We start from the raw sequence: 19945 nt of genomic DNA on the forward strand, positions 1-19945 counted from the left end.
GGACACGCTCCAGGGCCTCAATGTATTTCTTGTAGTGAGGGGCCCAAAACTGAACACAGTACTCCAGGTGCAGCCTCAACAGAGCTGAGAACAGATGGACAATCACTTCCCTGCTCCTGCTGGCAACACTATTTCTGATACAAGCCAGGATGCCATTGGCCCTCTAGGCCACTTGAGCATACTGCTAACTCCTGTTTAGCTGAGCGTGGCAAAATTCTGAGCGAAAGCGATCTTTCTTAAAACTTCTATCTATAATTTTCTCAGATGTCTTGAAAATCAGAATATTGCAAAGCACAAAAAGTATTAAAAGGTTGTATAAAAATTTAATTAAGCCATACATTTTACCATAGAGATTAGAATCTGTATGTTTAATAATTTGTACCTCATAAAGCGTATTATATGTTGTAACGGTCACTGTGTTTGTATGCAGCATCAACCTTTCTCCAAGAAGAGTGAAAAGACTGTGAGTATGCATGATTTCAACCTTTCGTCTGGAAGAGAAAATAAAAATATGCCAGCTTTGTCTAAAATATTAAACTAAATGCAAAAAAACGAAAGCTAAATATTTCCATGTTGTACTGAAGAGTTTTATAATCAGCTATTCTGTAAATATTATGAATCAAACATAATTTCTTTCCCAATATGAATGCTATTGCAGTAATACACAAAGATTCTCAGTAAGAAATTGTGTACTTAGGATGTGCTTTTGTGTTAAAAAAATTGGCCCAGAATTCTCATACACCATAATCCTAAAAAAGTATGAAATTCGAAGTGATTCAGGTGAATTTTACAGTCAGGACCAAGAAAAAATATCATCTTAATAAGTTGAAAAGAATGCAGCTCACATCAGTGAATTCCATCTGTCCGTAAAAACCACTATTGTTTAATGAAATACAGCATCATAAATATAATACTTACTATACATTTCATCATTATATCTATCTACTAGTATAAAAATACAAAATAAAAATATTCAGATTAATTAGTAATCCACATGAAAGCATTATAACAATATAAAAGAAAATACAGTGAAGTTTCCCAATTGCTCATTCAAAAGTTAACAAACTCCCTTTTTCCTGATTACTGATCATAACACCACATATTAAATTACACCGGGCTTAAATTACACTGATTTGTCCTAGAATTTTTGAAAGTAGTATTTTATTTTTCAAATATCCATAAGAGAAAGTGGCAACATCTTATAACAGTGTGCACTTTTCTGCACAATGAAGAGAGACTTATCACAGAATCATTTGAGTTGGAAGGGATCTTTAAAGGTCATCAAGTCCAACATCTCTGCAATGAACAAGGACACTTACAACTAGATCAGGTTGCTTAGAGTTCATGAGTTATAAGAAAAACAACATGTATCCAATCTTGTGAGCTATGAGGTAGTGCACGGAAAACATTTAGAACAAGTATATCTAATCATTGCAGAAAAAAACATGTTAAACAGCATATATAACACAGGCTAATACACTGTGTATCTATATTTTGCTGTATTTGAGATTATATATATTTTCAAATAGAATATTATAAACGTAAAAGCACATATAACTCTGTTTTAGGAAGATTTAAATGTATAGATTAAGAAAAAAACACAAGTAAAGGACTGTAACTGTTTTCAGTGATGAAGTAGGAAAAGTCAAGGAGGCAGAGAAGGAAAAGAACAGGATTTTGCCTACTTCAAAGGTTAGGCAAAGTAAGCTATCATCACAGATTACAAAGAAAAATCAAGTAATTTAATTAATGTCCCAGCACATCACTAGTCACTTCTCCAGGTAATCAATTACTTTCACTCTATAGCTTAATTTGCACAGAATATCTATGAATGATAATTGTTTTTTCATGTATACATTGATTATTAACATTGTATTGTTTCAGGTTTCATGAATTATAACATCTCTTTATGCAATCATGCTTTAGCATATTAAAATAGAATTGCAACAGAATGCCTGTTTCCTATAATATGAAATAAATTTAAGTAGTTTATAATTTTATGTGATTTACATTTTTATAATTTCTTAGAATATCCTGTATTTGACTACAGTTTTATATAACCATGCATATGAAGATGTGCGTGTGTGCACAAATAGGCACATACCACAGGCATTAGCTGTGAGATATGAAAATGAGGAGGATTTTTACATGCTGAAGTTGACCATAAAGTGAACATTTACCAATAACCCAGAGGTTGCGTTTTTGTTTTTTTTTTCCTAAATGAAAGTAACAAAATATTCAAAGATATCTTGGAAGATGCGGAATATACAAATGGATTTCAATGAAAAATAAGTTATTTAACTTAAACTCTAGTTTGCTAGATATGTCATAAATGAATTAAACTAATGTACTTATTTGGAAAAAGGCCTCAAATCAAATCTTCAAATGGTGTACTTTACTTAATCCAACTCCAATTAATTTGAATGATTTTCACTAAGTAATGTTAGAAAAGTCCTTTGAGATTCTTGAGTGGTCTAAGAATTTGCTTTATCAATTCCCAGAATTCTACTTGGCTTGCTCAATCCCAAAAGAAAATCCCATTTGTGAGCGTGTTCTCAGTTAACTGTCTCTCAATTATGGTGTCATACTTTATTGACCTTACTGAGACAAGTGTGTCTAGCAATACTGCACTCTGGCTGACCTCAAAGCTTCTTTTCCTACTATTGTTTTATATGATGAAGTTCTACTGTGAAGAGCACTGCTAATTTCCATCCTACACACTGGAATATTTTAATACAATGGAGAAAGTGAGCAGCCCCAGGTTACACAGTACTGTATTACACAGTACTTTTTTATTCTTTTTTATCTCCAAATGAGGAAAAATGAGACTCAGTAAACCTATTTTGTGACACAGGCTCATTTTCCATGTGACTATTTCTTCCTTCCTTTGGTGCAGAGGCATGTTCTTATGTGCTTTTTTTTAATTGATCATCTACTTATTTTGTTTACTTTCCTTTCTGAACATTTCCCAGTGGAATAACTTATTCTATTCAATTTTTCCCATCAGTATAAAGCTATTTTTAAGTACTGCCCTGACACATTTATTGTAATCACACTGAAAATCTCAGTCGCAAAGTTTTGATGACAGTCACATATTTCCTATTACCTTTAACTGAACATATAATTTGTTAAAACATATTTTTGGAAAATGTTTTAAAATAATTTTAAGGTTTAATTTTAAGTATATAATACATTTGCCAGATAATCAATCTAACTTTCAAACGTCATTATAGGAACAAGTTAACTACAAGACTTATTTTTTTTAGCGTATAAATACATCAACTGCACATTATTAAATAAAAAACCTACCAAGTTTAAGTTATTTCTGAAGACTATCAAATTAATTAAGATAATTATGACAAAAGGACAAGAACTGTGAACTTACATACATTACCACAATAATTTTAAATTTACACTTACTTATGACCCAAGTGTTTGAGAAAATATCCAAGGACTTTCAAAGCTTGCACCCATATACTCTCACTTTTGGAAGCCAAAAGTTTATAAATTACTCTAAAAAAGGAAAACAAATTCAATATTTTAAACATCACACCTACAACTTGTTTTTCACTGAACAATAATATTTTATAATGAAGTTATGAAATAATAATAAACTCAACCATTTACACAAAATGAAAGGATATACTGAAAACAATAAGCATAGCATAAGAATTTGATCACAAATTCTTGGGGTCAGAGGCATGGTGTCTCGTCACTCAGTTCAATGCTTCAGAACAGAAAGCAAAAACTTCCCTAATGTTTCTATACCAGAAAAATAAAATCAAAGGCAGGCTAAGCAGCTGTGGCTCAAGACAAAGGGAAAAAACTGGAACATAGTCACATCTTGGAGTTTCTTGTAGTACCTGGATGCTACAGAAAACAAAAAGTAACTTGTTCGCTTGTTTTGCTGTTTCTGCTATAGAAAAATAAACAGAAAAAAAGTGTCCTAACTGTGAGTACGAGTATTCCTGGAAGTTTTGTTTCAGCTTGCGCTGAAACAGTTTTAAATACAAGTAGTTGCATGAAGCTTTACATACCTTATAGTACTTCATAGTTGAATTTATCAGTAATAACCATTTTTTCTATTTTAAAAAGTCTCTTTTGTTTTCCAAAATAGTTTCACAATAAAATAAAAATCTACAGTAAACATTAAATTATTAGCAATAAACACTGAAAAAATGCATTACCAAAGTAGGTATTAAAAAAAACCACCAGAAATACTGCTTGTCTGGTAATGATCAGCTACTGAGTCTATGAACAATTACATAAACATATAAATTCCACAGATATTTTTAAAAATATTTTCAGAGAAAATTTAAGAGGGTTAAGGCATGATTTCTCTCATCTTCCTCTTCTTCTCCCTAAATTATGTAGAGCATTCAAAGATAGAGTATTCAAAATAATTCTGAGATAGATACTTGGCTTTTTGATGCTTCTTGCTAATTACATATTCTATTTGAGACTGAGAAACAAGTACAGCAGTTCATCTACCTTCAAATATGATAGTGATAATCTCAAGAGGAAATCTTCCACCTTAGAGATATCAAAACAGTCTATTTCTGAAGTTATAGCTTAAATAAGTAAAATTCTTGAAAAATCATCATGTGTGATATTGTGAAAAAGAAGGAATCTGGGGAGTGATAATACTGAAACTGCTTTTAAAATATTTTCTCACTTCACTGTCTTACCGTATCCCATTTCTCTGATCAAAGGCAGGTATCATGGATGCTGGGTGTTCAGACATCAGTGCCACCAGCAGCTGCAGCACATCATGAATATTTTCATCCTGTATGACAAGCACCAATGTTATTCTACAAACTAACCTCAACAGCAGGCTTCTCATAGAGATCATACAATTGATTACAGTAAAGGATAGGTAATTACAGAAATATACCTCGTGCATTGTTAGCAAGTAATTTAATATGCTCTGCAGTTCATCTTCTTTCACACCTCGATCCTGAAAAAATGAGATGGGATATTTTTTCAGAGAAAATTCACTCTTTAATGCTCAGCCTAAGAAAAACTTGAACTGAGTCAAATAATCCTATAAAATTACTACTTAAATTCAAAGAGCTACTCCATTTTTTCCCTTTCCCTTATCACATTGGCATATATGGTATAAAATAGCCTGAAGTAAGCCTTCTATTCTTGCTAGATACAACTCTTATACTGTGGGCCCTCAGATGATATCAGCTATTGTTGTCACTCCTCCAAGCCCCACCACAACACCAGAAAAAATTATTGGAATAAGCTGGGGCAGAAAATACTGTTTTCCAGACAAGTCTCAAATGGCAGATTATAACTCAAAGACCATCTGTAACAGAGAGAAAGAGCCAGAAAGAGTCCTAAACTTTTCATGCAGCAGTAGGACCTGAAAACCAATAAAGCAATAACTAACTTAACAACTTCCACAACCTTTTCCTTTGATCTTTCTAGTATCAATCTATTTTCACATAAAAATGAGCTCAAGTACCTGAACAGTTCTGCAGTATTACATATTATTTCTGGAAGTACTTTTAATAAAATATATATATCTCAGTTTGGCGAGGTTAATAAGAAATATTCTATGGATTTGCTACCCTTATGTTCATTGTTAGTATGTGCATCAACATTAAAATTAACCAGAAACAGATGTAATACCTGATAGGTAGCACATATTTACTACTCTGGAAGAGCTTATTACTAAAAAGAAAGAACCTATATAACAGTCTCAAAGATTTCCATCTGGAATAGCTTATTTTACCTTCAATATAAGTTGTTTCAGAAACAGAAGCATGAATGCTCTTAGTGATATGATTTCTTTCTGTGAGGGTCGAGGACCATCTGGAAGAAGCAAAATATACCACATTTAAGTATAAGCTAATTTCTTTAATAACTGCAGCTTCTTCAGAAAAATTGCAGTTCTTAGAACAGATTTCATATTTTATTCATTATATAAGAGCATATATTTGCAAATGATATCATTTAAAACCTTACAGAATTACATTTTACAACACTATATAACTTGAGCACTGTTTCATTAAAAAAAGAAGAAATCCATATATGTATATATAGATCTATGTATAAATATTAAAGACATAAGAACATGAAGAGCAATAACAAGATTGAAACTCACACAGATAAATTAAGGTATACACTATAGATTTTCTTCTATAAGCTGGGAGTTGCAAATTCTAACACAGGTAACAGCTCTATTGACAAGACCTAGTCAACTGATCCAATGTCACGATAAAAATGTCCAAGTCAGGATAAAAAATCAATAGTTCCATTGTCTACATTGAGTGAAATTCCACTGACTTCAACAGAAATTTAGACACAGCTAGCACAAATCTACACTGTAAACTTACAAGAGTCTGAATAGAAAGGTGAATTTTATTTAAAATTTCTGATGACAGTAACTCAGAACAACTAAGCCACTATGTTAAATGCCATAAGAATGAAGTCTAACATAGCGGGAATTAACAAAATAATAGTCATGACCATTACCTGCAAGCAGAAACTGAAGCCATTTAATCAAAGAGAACTAAGGATTTGAAAATAAAAATGTTAAATTTAAGCCAGCAAAAAGAATGTCTGTAACTCTTTATGCTGAAAAATATGTGCTTGTGGAAGTATACTAGTAAAAGAGAAGTAACCAAAACACTGAGTAAGAAACAAAGAGCTAAAACAACTATATACACTTAAACCTTGCTGTATAGATACTACATTCTCCCCTTTCATAAATAGTTAAGGTTGAACTGGAAATTTCTTTTTTAAATTCCTACTTTTCAAACAATGTGTGCCAGTCTTAGATTTTGTACAGTGAATATCCATGAAGATTAATTTACAGATTCACAGTCAATTCACATTTCTGCGTGAAGGAGAGATGGAAGAAAAAGAGTGGCTGATTCCCTCAAGTTTTTTTCCCTGTTCTGAATGGGAGAGAAGAACGGGGTACTTTTCTGAAAGAAGCAGATAAGTCTCAGCCCTCTTCTCCTACCATCACATGCAACAACAGTGACTATAATCTACTATATAGGCTTTGATGCAATACGAACTGTTTTCTATGAATACTGTCTAATGGTACTATAAAATACCCATTACTGATCATTAAAACAATTGGACATTTTGCTACTAAATGCAGTACATTAAAAATCACATAGGTTTCTCTGGTTTGTTTCTAGCCAGCAGTTATTTTTTCCCCTAATTGAAATGCAGAATTGACTCCTCTAACTGTATCACAGAAATCTGTGTCTTCACATTGCCTCTTTCCTCCCACACCTTATCAGGATTCATATCAGACAATATCTGAAAACCAGGCCTAAAAAACAAGGTGTTTTGTCTCTCCTGAAAGACTGTAATTATGGAAACTGAAAGTGGAACACTAAGTCAGTGGAGAGCTCTGCAAAACATTTCTGTAACAGAAATTTCAAGAAAGGATTAAAAATAAGATATCCCAAATGAACTGTTAAAAAGCACCTGACTTTCATACTTCTTACACAAATACCCATAGTTTCTCTGGAGATATGGGAGAACCCTTTTCAATTCTTCAACACGCAAGGAACACAAAAGGCATTTCTGCTTGCAGGTTTTATGCCAACCAGCACAATAATGCCTTCAATCCTCCACTGCTATTCATTCCTTGTTTGTTAGTTGCACCTTGAATCTTCACTGCCATAGAGTTAGGAACAAACAGACAGCCTCTACTCAAAATACTTCAATACTTTGAAAATTAAAAGAGGACTGGCAGAGGAAAAGAGCAAGCTAGAGAAACTGGAGTCTGAGTAGCTACAAATACTGGAAGAAAGGACTGCAGAAAGAGTAATGCAACATTCACCTAATATAGATTGAACACAGCAAATCTGGGATTTTTTTGAGGTACCTAAAACAAATTTGCCACTGCAATTTGTTACTCCATCAGTCTTTTTGACTTCATTACCAGTTAAAGAAGGATTGTTAAAAACGCAGTATTGACAAAAATTGTATAATTTATTCTGTAATTTAGAGGTATATATATTACACACAGATATGTATGAAGTAAATAGAGAAAAGTATCTCTTGTTCTTCAGGTCAGAAATTTCAAATTAGTTTTATTTACTGTCTATTAATCTTTGTGCCGATCACTTCTTACAGACAACTGTCACCACCACTCAGACACTGACAAGCAGAGATGTTCAGTTAAATTCTGAAATAAAACAAAACAAAACTAAATCATCATTAACAAAAAAATAGTCTGATTACGGTAGGAGCAGGTACAGAAGTCATACATCCTTATACATAATAGTAACTTGTTATTTGTTAAAAACAAAAGATGTCTCCCTTATTCCATGTCACAGCGAGTTGTTAAATAATTTCCTGCTTTTAGATTCTATATGTATTTACTTATTGCAGGAAGCACATGAGCTACATCAGACTTTTTTTGTTTACTCAGTATTGTACCACTCTCAACCCACTGGTGTTTTCAGAGAATACCATGCAGTTGTTAAACAATTCTAGCAAAGGTTTTTTGAAGTCATAAATATCCCAATAGGCAATTTTTTTTCCTGAAATTTACAAAACTGTACAAAAAATTAAGCCAGAGATATAGGTAATTTTTTTTTAAGTTCAAGTTGTATTTGTTTAAAAAATGTTTAAAAGTCCAATAACCTATATATACATCCGAAGATTAAAGTAACAAAATCATGTCTAAATTTTTTTGCCTGTCACAGATAGTAAACGCACCTTCTCAAATCCACTCAGGGACTTTCCTTTAAATATCACTCTGGTATGTATTTTGAATAGATGAACCCTCAAATAAAAGACTGATAATTTAATGTGAAGAGTTCTCTAATAATTTTAAGTATTATCATTGAAATGCATCACTTTGCATAGCAAGATAAGAAGAGTTAAATAATTTTCCACTTATCCTATTTGTATCCAAAACCCACAAAAGAAAATAATTAAGGAAAGAAACTACCACTAAGCAATTTTTACTCAATTGTCTGCTTCACAGGCAATCTTTAGATGCTACAAACATTTGAAAACTTTATGATCTTGCATCTTCATATCCTATTCTGTAAGATTTAACAAAATGTTAAAGGCATTTATGTGGCAAATCAAGAGAATAGCTATAATCATAGTTCGAGTATAAGATGTAAAACATAATCAACATTGGAGATTGTTTCCTGTGGAAACTGATTTTACTTATGCTGCTCTTCCTGATGTCAGAGTTATTTCACTGGTTTACTTTAACATGGTCTTCATCAAACACAAGTCAGCTTTTCCTGACATCTATTTACAACTGAATCAAAAGTAAGCAAAGACCAAGAGTAAAATAAGAAAGTAAAATCCATAGTTTTAAGATTAAAAAACATTGAGCCATATATGTGTATCTAACTAGATATGAAATGGAAAATGATCAATCAAAATCATGAAAAAAATATGAAACAACTATTTTGAAATAGTGTTTCTGATATTTGAGAAGGAAAAAAAAACACAATACAAATTTAGCATACTAAATCCAAGAAGAAATATCAGTTTGAAATAAAAAAGCAATAATGAAAGAGATGATAGAAAAACCAAATATTTGAGTCTATCAAATAATTCCAAGTGTTTACACCTCCTATTTTATAAGCTGACTACCAGTAAAAGCAATGGTTGAACTTTCACATTTTTTAAAGGAAACAATGTTAGCCTAATCAGAAGCTTCAATATTCAAACACTTTGGTTTAAATGGGGTATATTGGAATGTCAGTATAGGAAATTTACCCACTTGGTGCTTTATTAAGACACAAGAAGGCAATAGGACCTTGAAGCAAAAAGCGTGTATGTATGTAAGAGTAAAGCAAACTATCTCTGCCTAAAAAATGGTACTCCCATACAAAACGTAGGAAATATACAATTCAGATAGCTGTGTAAATAACCTTACATTTTTAAAAGATAGCAACTTACCTGAAAATAGTATAACAGTGTCAAATTTCTGTTATCAGTAAGATTTCTATTACTGTTTCCTTCAGGTTTGAAAAGTCTGATGTAAAATTAGCTTAGAGCTTCAACTGTCTCCAATAAGGAGATATGCCGTTTTGAAATGCTGGAGGGGCGGGATGCCACCCAGGCTCAAGAGGTGGGCCCATAAAAACTTAATGAAGTTTAAAAAGGTCAAGCACAAGGTCCGGCAGGGCATACCAAACAGAAATACAGGTTAGATAATGAGTATATTGAGAGCGCACCTGAAGAGAAGGACTTGAGGGTGTTGATGGATGAAAAACTCAATGTGAGCTGACTTATTAAAGTGGGTCCAGAGAAGGGCCATGGACTTATTCAGAGGGCTAGTGCAACTTCAGGGAAAAATAACCCCCATTTTCAAGAAGAGAAAAAAAGATCTAGGGAATTACAGGCCAGTCATTTTTACCTCTGACCCTGGCAAGATCATGGAGCAGATCCTCCCGAAGGCCCTACTAAGGCACATGGAAAATAAAAATGAGGTGATCGGTGGTAACCAGCATGGCTTCATCACAACCAAGTCATGTCTGACAACCTTGGTGGCTTTTTATGATGGAGCTAGAGAGTCAGTGGATAAAGGAAGGGCAACAGATGTCATCTAACTGGACTTGTGCAAAGCATTTGACACTGTTCCACATGACATCCTAGTCGCTGAACTTGAGAAAAATAGATTTGATGGATGGACTGCTATCTGGATAAGAAATTGGCTGGATGGTTGCACTCAGAGAGTTGCAGTCAACAGCTCAATGTCTAAATGGAGACCAGTGATGAGTGGCGTTTTTCAGGGATCAGAGCTGGGACTGGTGTTATCTTTGTAGGTGACATGGACAGTTAGATCAAGTGCAGCCTCAGCAAGCTTGCAGACAACACCAAGCTGAGTGCTGCAATTGACATGCTAGAGGGAAGGGATGCTATCCAGAGGGACTTGTACAGGTTTGAAGGGTGGGCCCATGCCAACCTTTCAACAAGTCCAGGTGCAAGGTCCTGCACCTGGCTTGAGGCAATCCCAAGCAAATATACAGTTTGGGTCGAGAATGGCTTGAGAACAACCCTGAGGAGGATTTGGGAGTGTCAGCTGATGAAATATTCAACATGAGTTGGCAATGTGTGCTTGCAGCCCAGAAAGCCAAAAGTATCTTGGGTTGCAGCAAGAGAAGTGTGACCAGAAGGTTGAGGACAGTGACTCTGTCCCTCTACTCTGCTCTTGTGAGACCCCTCCTGGAGTACTACGTTCAGTTCTGGGGCCCCTACCACAAGAAGGACATGGAGCTCCTCCCCCTACGAAGACAGGCTGAGAGAGCTGGGGATCTTCAGCCATGAGAAGAGAAAGCCCCCGGGGGGAACAGCAGCCTTGCAGTACCTGAAAGGGGCCTATACAAAGGCTGGAGAGGGACTTTTTAAAAGGGCATCTAGTGACAAGACAAGGGGAAATAGTTTTGAACTGGAAAAAAAAAAATGGTTGGTTCAGATTTGACAGTAGGAGGAAAATCTTTACTCAGAGAGTAGTGAGGCAGTGGCACAGGATGCCCAGATGCCCCCTCCTTGGAAGTACTCAAGGTCAGGTTAGATGTGGCCCCAAACAGCCTGATCTGGTGGGTAGCAACCCACCCATGGCAGGGCAAGGCAGGGAGTTGGAACTGCAGGGGCTTTAAGTTCCCTTTCAAACCAATCCATACTATGATTTTCCCCCCTATTACGATACTTTTCTGTTTCTTACAGTAAAATTACCAGTCATAGACAATAGGGCTCATTTTTTCATTCTGAAATATAAAATGCAACTTAACAAACGGAAGTCCAACATTCATATCATTGTATTTGTACAGTATAAGATTTTTTGCATTTACAAACTTCTTTTTACCTTGTAACAAATGATAAACATGCAGAGAATATGTTGTGTAGTAGCTGCGTGCAGTCTAATAAAATCAACACAAAAATAACATTCTGAAATTTTTAACTGAAATAGTTAAATTTTCCGAATTACTAAAGTTGGGGGAGCTATGAATTGCTGAAAACAGAGATATAAAGAAAAAGCATTACGTAATATTATCTACAGTTTTTTCTATTTATAGTATTCTAAGATTATCACCTTGAATCCACCAGAATCACAAAACATGTTACCAGATTGCAGTTAATGTTAAAAGAAAGGATAACATCTGGTGAAGAAAAGTAATTTAATATCCAGGCAATTAAACATTTTGAGAAGTTTTCAAGAATTTTATCAATTGATGAAAGTAATTAATATGAGTTGGGTAAGACAAATAATATGAAATTAAGTTAATATGAAATTAAATTCAGCAACCCATCACATCAGCAATTATATTTCCACAGTCATTTACTTGCAAATCATCAAACCACTTGCTACCTGTAACATAAGAGCAAGAAGTCTGACTGCTGATTCACATGGACAAAATGCCGTGGCTATGATGGGTTTGCTGATACAGTACCACCTCACTGATTATCTTTCCTGATAAGCCAACAAACTTCAACTCAATACAATGCTCATTTTTAGATGAGAAATATGACAAAATACTTTCTTATAATTATATGAGATATGTAAGACTTTCTGCAGTTTAAACAACAGGGAAGAGGATAAGGAAGAAAGAAGAAAGATGTAATTTGAAAAAAAGGCAATATCTGTAAATCTAACTCAAAAAAAGTGGAAATGCAGACCTAGTGGCTAAAAATATATATGTTGAAAATGTACACTGCCTCACCATTTATTGAATGCTTTTCCAACTACACTATGCAGGCCTTAGTAATTATGATTTTTGTTGTACTGCTACAACAAACAAGCAGTAATCCGCACTCTCTGATTACCTTCCAGGGAACTATCTGGTTGCATCCTTAGAGAAATAGAAGATGTCTCTAGTCTGAAATAGACACAAATAAAAGTGTACTATTCCCTTAAAATACATAAGAAATAGAGATAAAAATAGGGAAGTAAAACATCCATATGAATGCTAACTTTGAGTTAACTGATTCATTTCTCCTCCCTAAATCTGTGTCCTTTGTATCCATGTTCAGATTTTAAAGAATAGATTGTATATTTTTTTCTGGCTAATCAGTTGGCATTACACTTACAAATACTCAAAAAATACACCTAACTGAGAGAGGCAGATCTAAGGAAGACAAAAGCAATACAAAGCTTCTGCAGAAAGAAATGTCATACAGTTTCCACAAAGAGCAAACCCAGCCAGAGGGAATTCTGGAATATGCAATACATTCATGAAGTGTTATTAGGTAACAGCATCATAACACAGAACTATAGGAACTCTTTTCAATTAAAAGACAAAAAAGCATGATAGTAATAGCAAGAAAACAATATTATCAAATTCACAATATCAAAGTAGTTGAACCATTTTCCAGATCACTGTCTAAAAGTAAATATGGCTGACATCTGGAAAATTCACCTCTCAGTGGATGGTCATTTAACAGTGCAATTGTAATTGCAGTGATAAACTCAATGGCTGGGTTTTTAACATAATAATTTATCTCTGAGTTAAGAGCTGATTAACTTGTCTGGTGAAAAACTGTACCCAGGCAGTGCTGCAGGGCAGCCCACAGTTGAATAGGACACCCAAGGCGTGAGGCAGGAGTCAGCCCGATGGTAGGATTCATCTCATCCTAATTTCAAATGTCTACAGCATACTTACAATCACACAAGACCAGCTTCTAACCTTCCAAAGGAGATCTAGTCAGCCAATGGATTCTAGAAAGCAAATGCCCTTCAACTCAAATTGATCTCTAACCCTGCTGAGCAGAGTCTGCTCTTTTTAGGTATTTTTTTAAGCAATTTTTAGTAACTGTGTGAAGAATATAGTCTAACATAACATTATGAAATAACTATAAATGAAGTCCCAGTTCCTATTTTTTGATGAATAAATAAAAATGGATGGAACAATTCTTATCTTAGACTAAATATGCTCACACGCAGCTATTTGTGTGAGACTCAGGAAGTTACAGCTTCACTGCTTATAAGGATACCTAATCTAGGATAAGTATTGTTTCTTACATTTTTATTTAACCTCTGTCCCTCACCCAAATTTTCATATAGCTATGTATGTAGCTGACATAATCGAAGAATTAGACAATAGCTTATACTCATTTAGATTCTTAAATATTTGGATGTGTGACAGCACTAGAAAATCTCCCAATTGTTCAATTTCACAACATGACAGTAATAGTTACAGAATAAAAATAATTTATGAGGTTCTCACATGAATTATTTTTTAGAGATTTTCTGCCAAATCCTCCCTTCTTTGCACAAGTAGTCTGCTAAATGTAATGACATTACAGTTGGAGAGTATAGGATTAGAATGATTTGATGCTTTGGTTAATATGCATCTGTTACAGGCAGCATTTAGCCTGCATGTATTATCGTATTTTGTTGTTGATATCTTTTAATACTTCCTGAGTTAGATCAAGCACATGGCTATAAACAAAGTTAAATCAATCTGTTTTATAAGAGCAGAGAGAAAATATTACTGAACTGAAAATACAGCTTTAGAGATCTCAAAAGAGAAAACTAGAAGTTTCCATTCTGTTTTCAAAGATCACTTAACAATACCAAACAAACATTATCATACTTAAATACCAAAAAGCGTTTTTATGATATATAGTTAATATTTTTTCTTCAACACAGTAATTTTTTTCTGTGTTTTCTGAAGTAGTTCCACATAACTGTGAAGACCACAGTAAAAATCCTTTGGGAACACCTATAAACATTGGAAAGGGTGTTAGCAACTCACTTATCAGAGTTGTTGATGGCTGGTTTACTGCCAACTTACCTTGTCTGTAAGCTTTAGGGGCCTTGACAAATATACATCAAACATTTTCCTGTAGAGGAAATGCACATAATTTCTTTCTTACGCTTTGTACTTACCTAACCCTTTAGGAGTAATGCCACTGCTATCAGCAGGATTAACCACCCAGTAGTAGTATTTCAGTGTGTGCATTAACTGCAGTACTGTTCCTACTCTGCGTATAGTGTTGTAGATTGTAGCAGTTCCAATGAATTCAGCTGACAAGTAGGTATACAAAGACAACTGCACCTGAAGAATGAAATCGTTATCTACATAAGTGTAAGTTAAGTATTAAAAGACTTCAAAGTTTCATTGGGAATTACTTCGGATATGATTAAAAACAATATAAAAAATATTATAAATAACTTTTAATGAGGGCAGAAACTGGTTTATCATCACTGGATTGTCACCTGGAATGACCTCCAGAAACTCCAGAAAAATTGTATATGATTCCATCATTTACATACTGATAAATGTGTTGCTTTTTTGTTGCTTTTTTTTTTTTCTTAGTCTTTTTAATGCTTAATCTGTAGGAAAACCATGCAACCACTGAAAATTTTTTGACAGAATTAGCCAGAATCTTATCTCATCTTATCTCTATAAAAGGCATTGGAGAATATAGTTAAGCAATGGATAAACTTCATAATCAAAAATATCTTTGCTATTACTGTGCTTTCAAAATGAAAAGAAAAAATATATATATATAATATATATAAGTATCATAGCATAAAAGAACATAACTATTTCACTTCGGTGTATGAAGAGTCACAACAAATGTACAACTACCTTTGCAGGGGTATGTATCCAGATAGCGGGATTAAAAAGGATGTGATCACATAATTGCTTCAGCAGAGGTGCTCCGTGAGACAATCCATCCAAATATTTTGCAAATGATAAAAATTGTTCCAGAACTGCTCTGGTTATATGAACTCTAGATGACTGAGGAAAAAAAATTAAAAAGAGGAATTAGATACATATATATATAAATTCTTTGTTAATATACTTAATTTCTTAATATCAAATGATACTTAATATCAAATGATATTTTCACCGGGTTCATCTTTACAAAATACACGCAATCTCATATGTTTTTATTTCATTGGATAAGAAAGGAAACAAACATCAATAACTTATGCTTTCTAATAAAACTGATGGTCTTTCTAAGAACTATATTTTACAAAACATCAGTCAATAACTGAATAAATTCTTGTTCTATTTTCTTTTTTGTTTGTTTTATTACAATCCAGTCAGCATTCTTCCATCCCACAGAAGAGCACCTTGAGAAAAGTGTCAGAAAACCTTAGCTCTTCTTCAGTTAGTTTATGAGTTTTATTGAAATTGAGTTTATCAATATGCAAACACATGATACTAGCAGATTTGTTATTGTTAAATTTTAGTATTTGAAATATTTGGGTTCAAAGTTTCCTCAAATTGCAGGAGACACGGAAGGCAGACTTTCACAAATTTCTTTATGTACCAAGCAAACAAAAGGAACCAATAAGAAAAAAATGCCAAAAATCCTTCTATTTGCTTTCCTTAGAAAATGTTCCATATACTTTTGCTATAATGCTATAAATGCTATAAATACAGTCTGAAAAAATGCAGATTTGTTATTTTTAGATGAGAAGTACATTTCTGAGTAATAATAGTTCAGCTGGGATACTGAGTTTCCCTTGGCTTATACACCACAAATCACAGTAAACAGTCTGAAACTAATAAGAAGCAAAATATTATTTTGATATTCATGACAGAAAAAAATGTATCTGTCTGTCCTCCTTTAAATATTTGATCACATACAAATGAACAACAGACAATTCACAAATTATAAAATGGAGCTTGTCTAGGAATCAAAAGGACATTTTGTTGCTATGTGTAACAATTGAAAATAATGAGAAAATACATCTTATTGAAAAACTTCAACTAAGGAGATTATAGCATTTAAAGAAACAAACAACAAACAAACAACAAAAACAAACAAAAAAACAGCAGAAAGTGGCCTGAACTGTGACTGAAGTCAAACAAACACATCACCTTTGTTTGCTGATTTAACATATTGAAATAGAGCAAAAGCCTGGATTATAGCCTTGCAAAATTTAAAATTGCAGCAGGTGTCTATTAGAACGCTATAAAAACTCAATCTTTTTATTTTTAAATTGCATGTACAACATCCTAAATTGATTAAAATTGTCCTCTGTATATAAACCAATGTTATTTTCAAGATCATCTTTTAACACTTATTAAGTGTAGAAAAACATAGTAGCACAAAGAATAACCTTTTATATAAAACTTCAGTGAAGATAAGTTCTTTCTAGTGAAAGGATGTGTTTTCCTAGTTGAAAATAAAATAAGGAGCATAATGAGAGAAATTATTAATAACTGGCATTCAAGATTCAGGACGTTTTTTAAAATGCAAGATTATCATAACTTAATCATCAGACAACACAAAACCCTAATAGTGATTCCTTCTCAAATGATTGTTACTATATTGATCATATGTTGATCAAAAATACAGTCGGAGTCATTCAAGAACATCACAGCCATAAGGTTTAACTGTAAATATTACTGCCTTAGCAATCTTAAAACAAACTATTGTCAGCTGTATTTAATTATAATGGTTTTGGGCCAGAAGGCACATAGTGGTCATCAAGCAAGCATCTGAAATAAACCTCAGCTTTGTGATAACTGCTCATCGTGTCTGAAAACAAACAAGCAAAAAAATACCCCTTTCAATTGTTTCTCCCATAAACAAAATTATGTTACAGCTTTCCTTCTTCAAAACCCAGATCAACTATTTTATCAATTTCAGAACTAAGCCACAGAGGATTAATTTAATTTTTATTAACACACAAATGCCTACAGTAAACCTAAACTATGGCATGTCTGAGATATGCATGTATAAACTAGGAACAATGTAACAAAGGAAAATACATTTAAAGTGATTCACAAAGAGCTCTAAAGAAAAAGCATTAATTAGACAAACAGGATCAACTCGAGTATCATTTATTGGAATACTGGGAGATAAGAAGACAAAGAAGATGAAAAGACTCCTGTAGACAGCTTAGAAGTATTGCAAATAAAAAATGTTTTATACCACAGATATGCTAGTTCTTACAGCCAAGTGACTGAAAAAAACAGAAAGACAGGAGAAATACAAAGAACAAACCAAATAATACCCGTACCTTTTCAAGGAGGTAGCCAATGACTAGAAAGCCTTTTCCACCAAGCATCTGTTCTTGCATTGCTACTGAACTCTTAAGAAGCTCAACCAAGAAAGCCAATAGGGTAGCACTGCATGTAAGGAACAAGCAATTTTCATGTTACAAATACAGAAAAATCATTTTTTTACACTCTCAATATTAACCATCTATTAAATTAATAGAAATAGGCTTAAGGTGGTGAACAAGCCCTTGAAAGAATTCAAATGTTACATTCCCTGTTGACAAATTTCTCCAATGCTTGTTCTTGTATTACAATAATATAAATCCCACTCCTACCACTGAGTTCATATTCAAGTAGACGGAATTGGAAAAATCATTTTTCCAGCTCTCCTCATTTGACTGTAGAATCATAGAATCACCATGGTTGCAAAATGATCATCTAGTCCCACCATCCACCCATCACCAATATTTCCCAGTAAGCTATGTTCCTCAGTACAACATCTAAATGTTTCTTAAACACCTCCATGGACAGTGACTCCATCACCTCCCTGGGCAACCTGCCTGGTAACTCTCCCAGAGAAGTATTTCCTAACGTCCAGCCTGAATCTACCCAGGTGCAACTTGAGGCCATTTCCTCTGCGTCAACTATTTGACCATCCAGACTAATTGTGTTAAACAACAAAATATGCAGATATGCATCATCATTCCACACTTTCAATCCCCATAGTCACTAGTACACCATGGAAATGAGGCCTCAAATGGCTCTGCAAGCAACAACACCCAGCACAAACCAGTGTAACACCACCAGAGTGCAGAACTTCTATCATACTTCCAGAAGATCAAGTATGAAAATAAATTCCTGATCATTCAGGAATGCGCAAAGAAACACAAGAAACACTAAGGAAATCACCCACTAGTCCATCCCAGAAGTTCCCAGTATCTGTGAGGTGTTCAGAAAGCTCCAGGAGGGTTGGAAAAAAAAAAAAAAAAAATAGTGCTCAGACCTCAGGGGACAGCAAGAAGGTAAAACTATGTTATGAAAACAACAAACAGAGGTAATACATGGCAGATGAGTTCAGCATGGGAGAAAAAAATCACAATTCATTCTTGCATAATGTGAAGGAAACAAAAATATGCTCATCTGTTGCCGAAAACCCGGAGGAAAAGGGGAAAGAAAAAAACTTTTGTGATAGAAAGATAATATTTTACATTATTTTGCAAATAGTTAAAAAAAGTGACATAAATGCACTTTGCTGACTTAAAAATGAAAAAATGTCATGCTTCTTTTTCTAAGAATAAAATACTCCTAATAATTCCTAACTGTGTAGACAAGTATCTGTAACCATAAGGTTCTCATGCAGGTGGTGGACAAGACAGGGGTCAAAATTGTAGCATTTCCAACTATGAAATAAAGGAAATGTCCAACTCGCATTTTATAAATTTCAATTTTACACAGGTTATCTAGGTAGGTAAAGGTTCCCTTGATATCCAAACACAATCTTCAAGACTGAAATAAATGTTGATATTGGTTAATCCATGTCAGTACCAAAAACAAATTAACATGCTGAGGAAAAGAGGACCCTATACGGTGAGCAAGGCTGGCATGCAAAAAGTAGATTGTAGACAAAGGACATGCTGTGAATGTGAAACAGTGCCTTGTCTTGCTTCATTGCTGGATGGTCGCAATAATCAGTCTAAAAATCACAAAGAGATTTCTCCACAACGTGTCAGTAGTAAAAGAATACAGATAACATCCACTTGCAGAATTCAAAACAGCCTGACAAATTGTCACATCAATTTCAAAACAGATTATATGCAACATTTTTTCCTTAACATGATAGAAAGTTTCTACTGTATTTGTTATTTAAAAATAAGGCACCCATAATTTTTTCAAACATGGCTATCCATGAGAAGCTCATGTAAATTTTGGAATATTTGTATTTAGAAAAATTCTAGAAAGTTGAATAGGTCAAAGAAAACATCATATCAGTGATACTTACTTTCTTACTTTGTGAGTAGCTCTAT

General features: G+C 33.7%; 1 protein-coding gene across 1 annotated transcript in view; it reads right to left on the bottom strand.

The window, feature by feature from the left end:
• The window catches only part of LOC100541187 (neurobeachin-like), a 32123-nt gene extending 14078 nt beyond the window's left edge, over window positions 1–18045 (bottom strand). The window contains exons 1-8 of the mRNA XM_031552122.1: window positions 17942–18045; window positions 15549–15701; window positions 14843–15011; window positions 5744–5823; window positions 4895–4957; window positions 4689–4786; window positions 3421–3513; window positions 206–491 (exon numbers count right to left, since the gene is read on the bottom strand). Coding sequence (XP_031407982.1) covers window positions 206–491; window positions 3421–3513; window positions 4689–4786; window positions 4895–4957; window positions 5744–5823; window positions 14843–15011; window positions 15549–15701; window positions 17942–18001 — 1002 coding nt within the window. The 5' untranslated portion in view covers window positions 18002–18045. The remainder of the gene's footprint in view (window positions 1–205; window positions 492–3420; window positions 3514–4688; window positions 4787–4894; window positions 4958–5743; window positions 5824–14842; window positions 15012–15548; window positions 15702–17941) is intronic.
• Window positions 18046–19945: the final 1900 nt, after the last annotated feature.

Source organism: Meleagris gallopavo, chromosome 1, assembly GCF_000146605.3.
Source record: "Meleagris gallopavo isolate NT-WF06-2002-E0010 breed Aviagen turkey brand Nicholas breeding stock chromosome 1, Turkey_5.1, whole genome shotgun sequence".
NCBI classification, from domain to species: domain Eukaryota; kingdom Metazoa; phylum Chordata; class Aves; order Galliformes; family Phasianidae; genus Meleagris; species Meleagris gallopavo.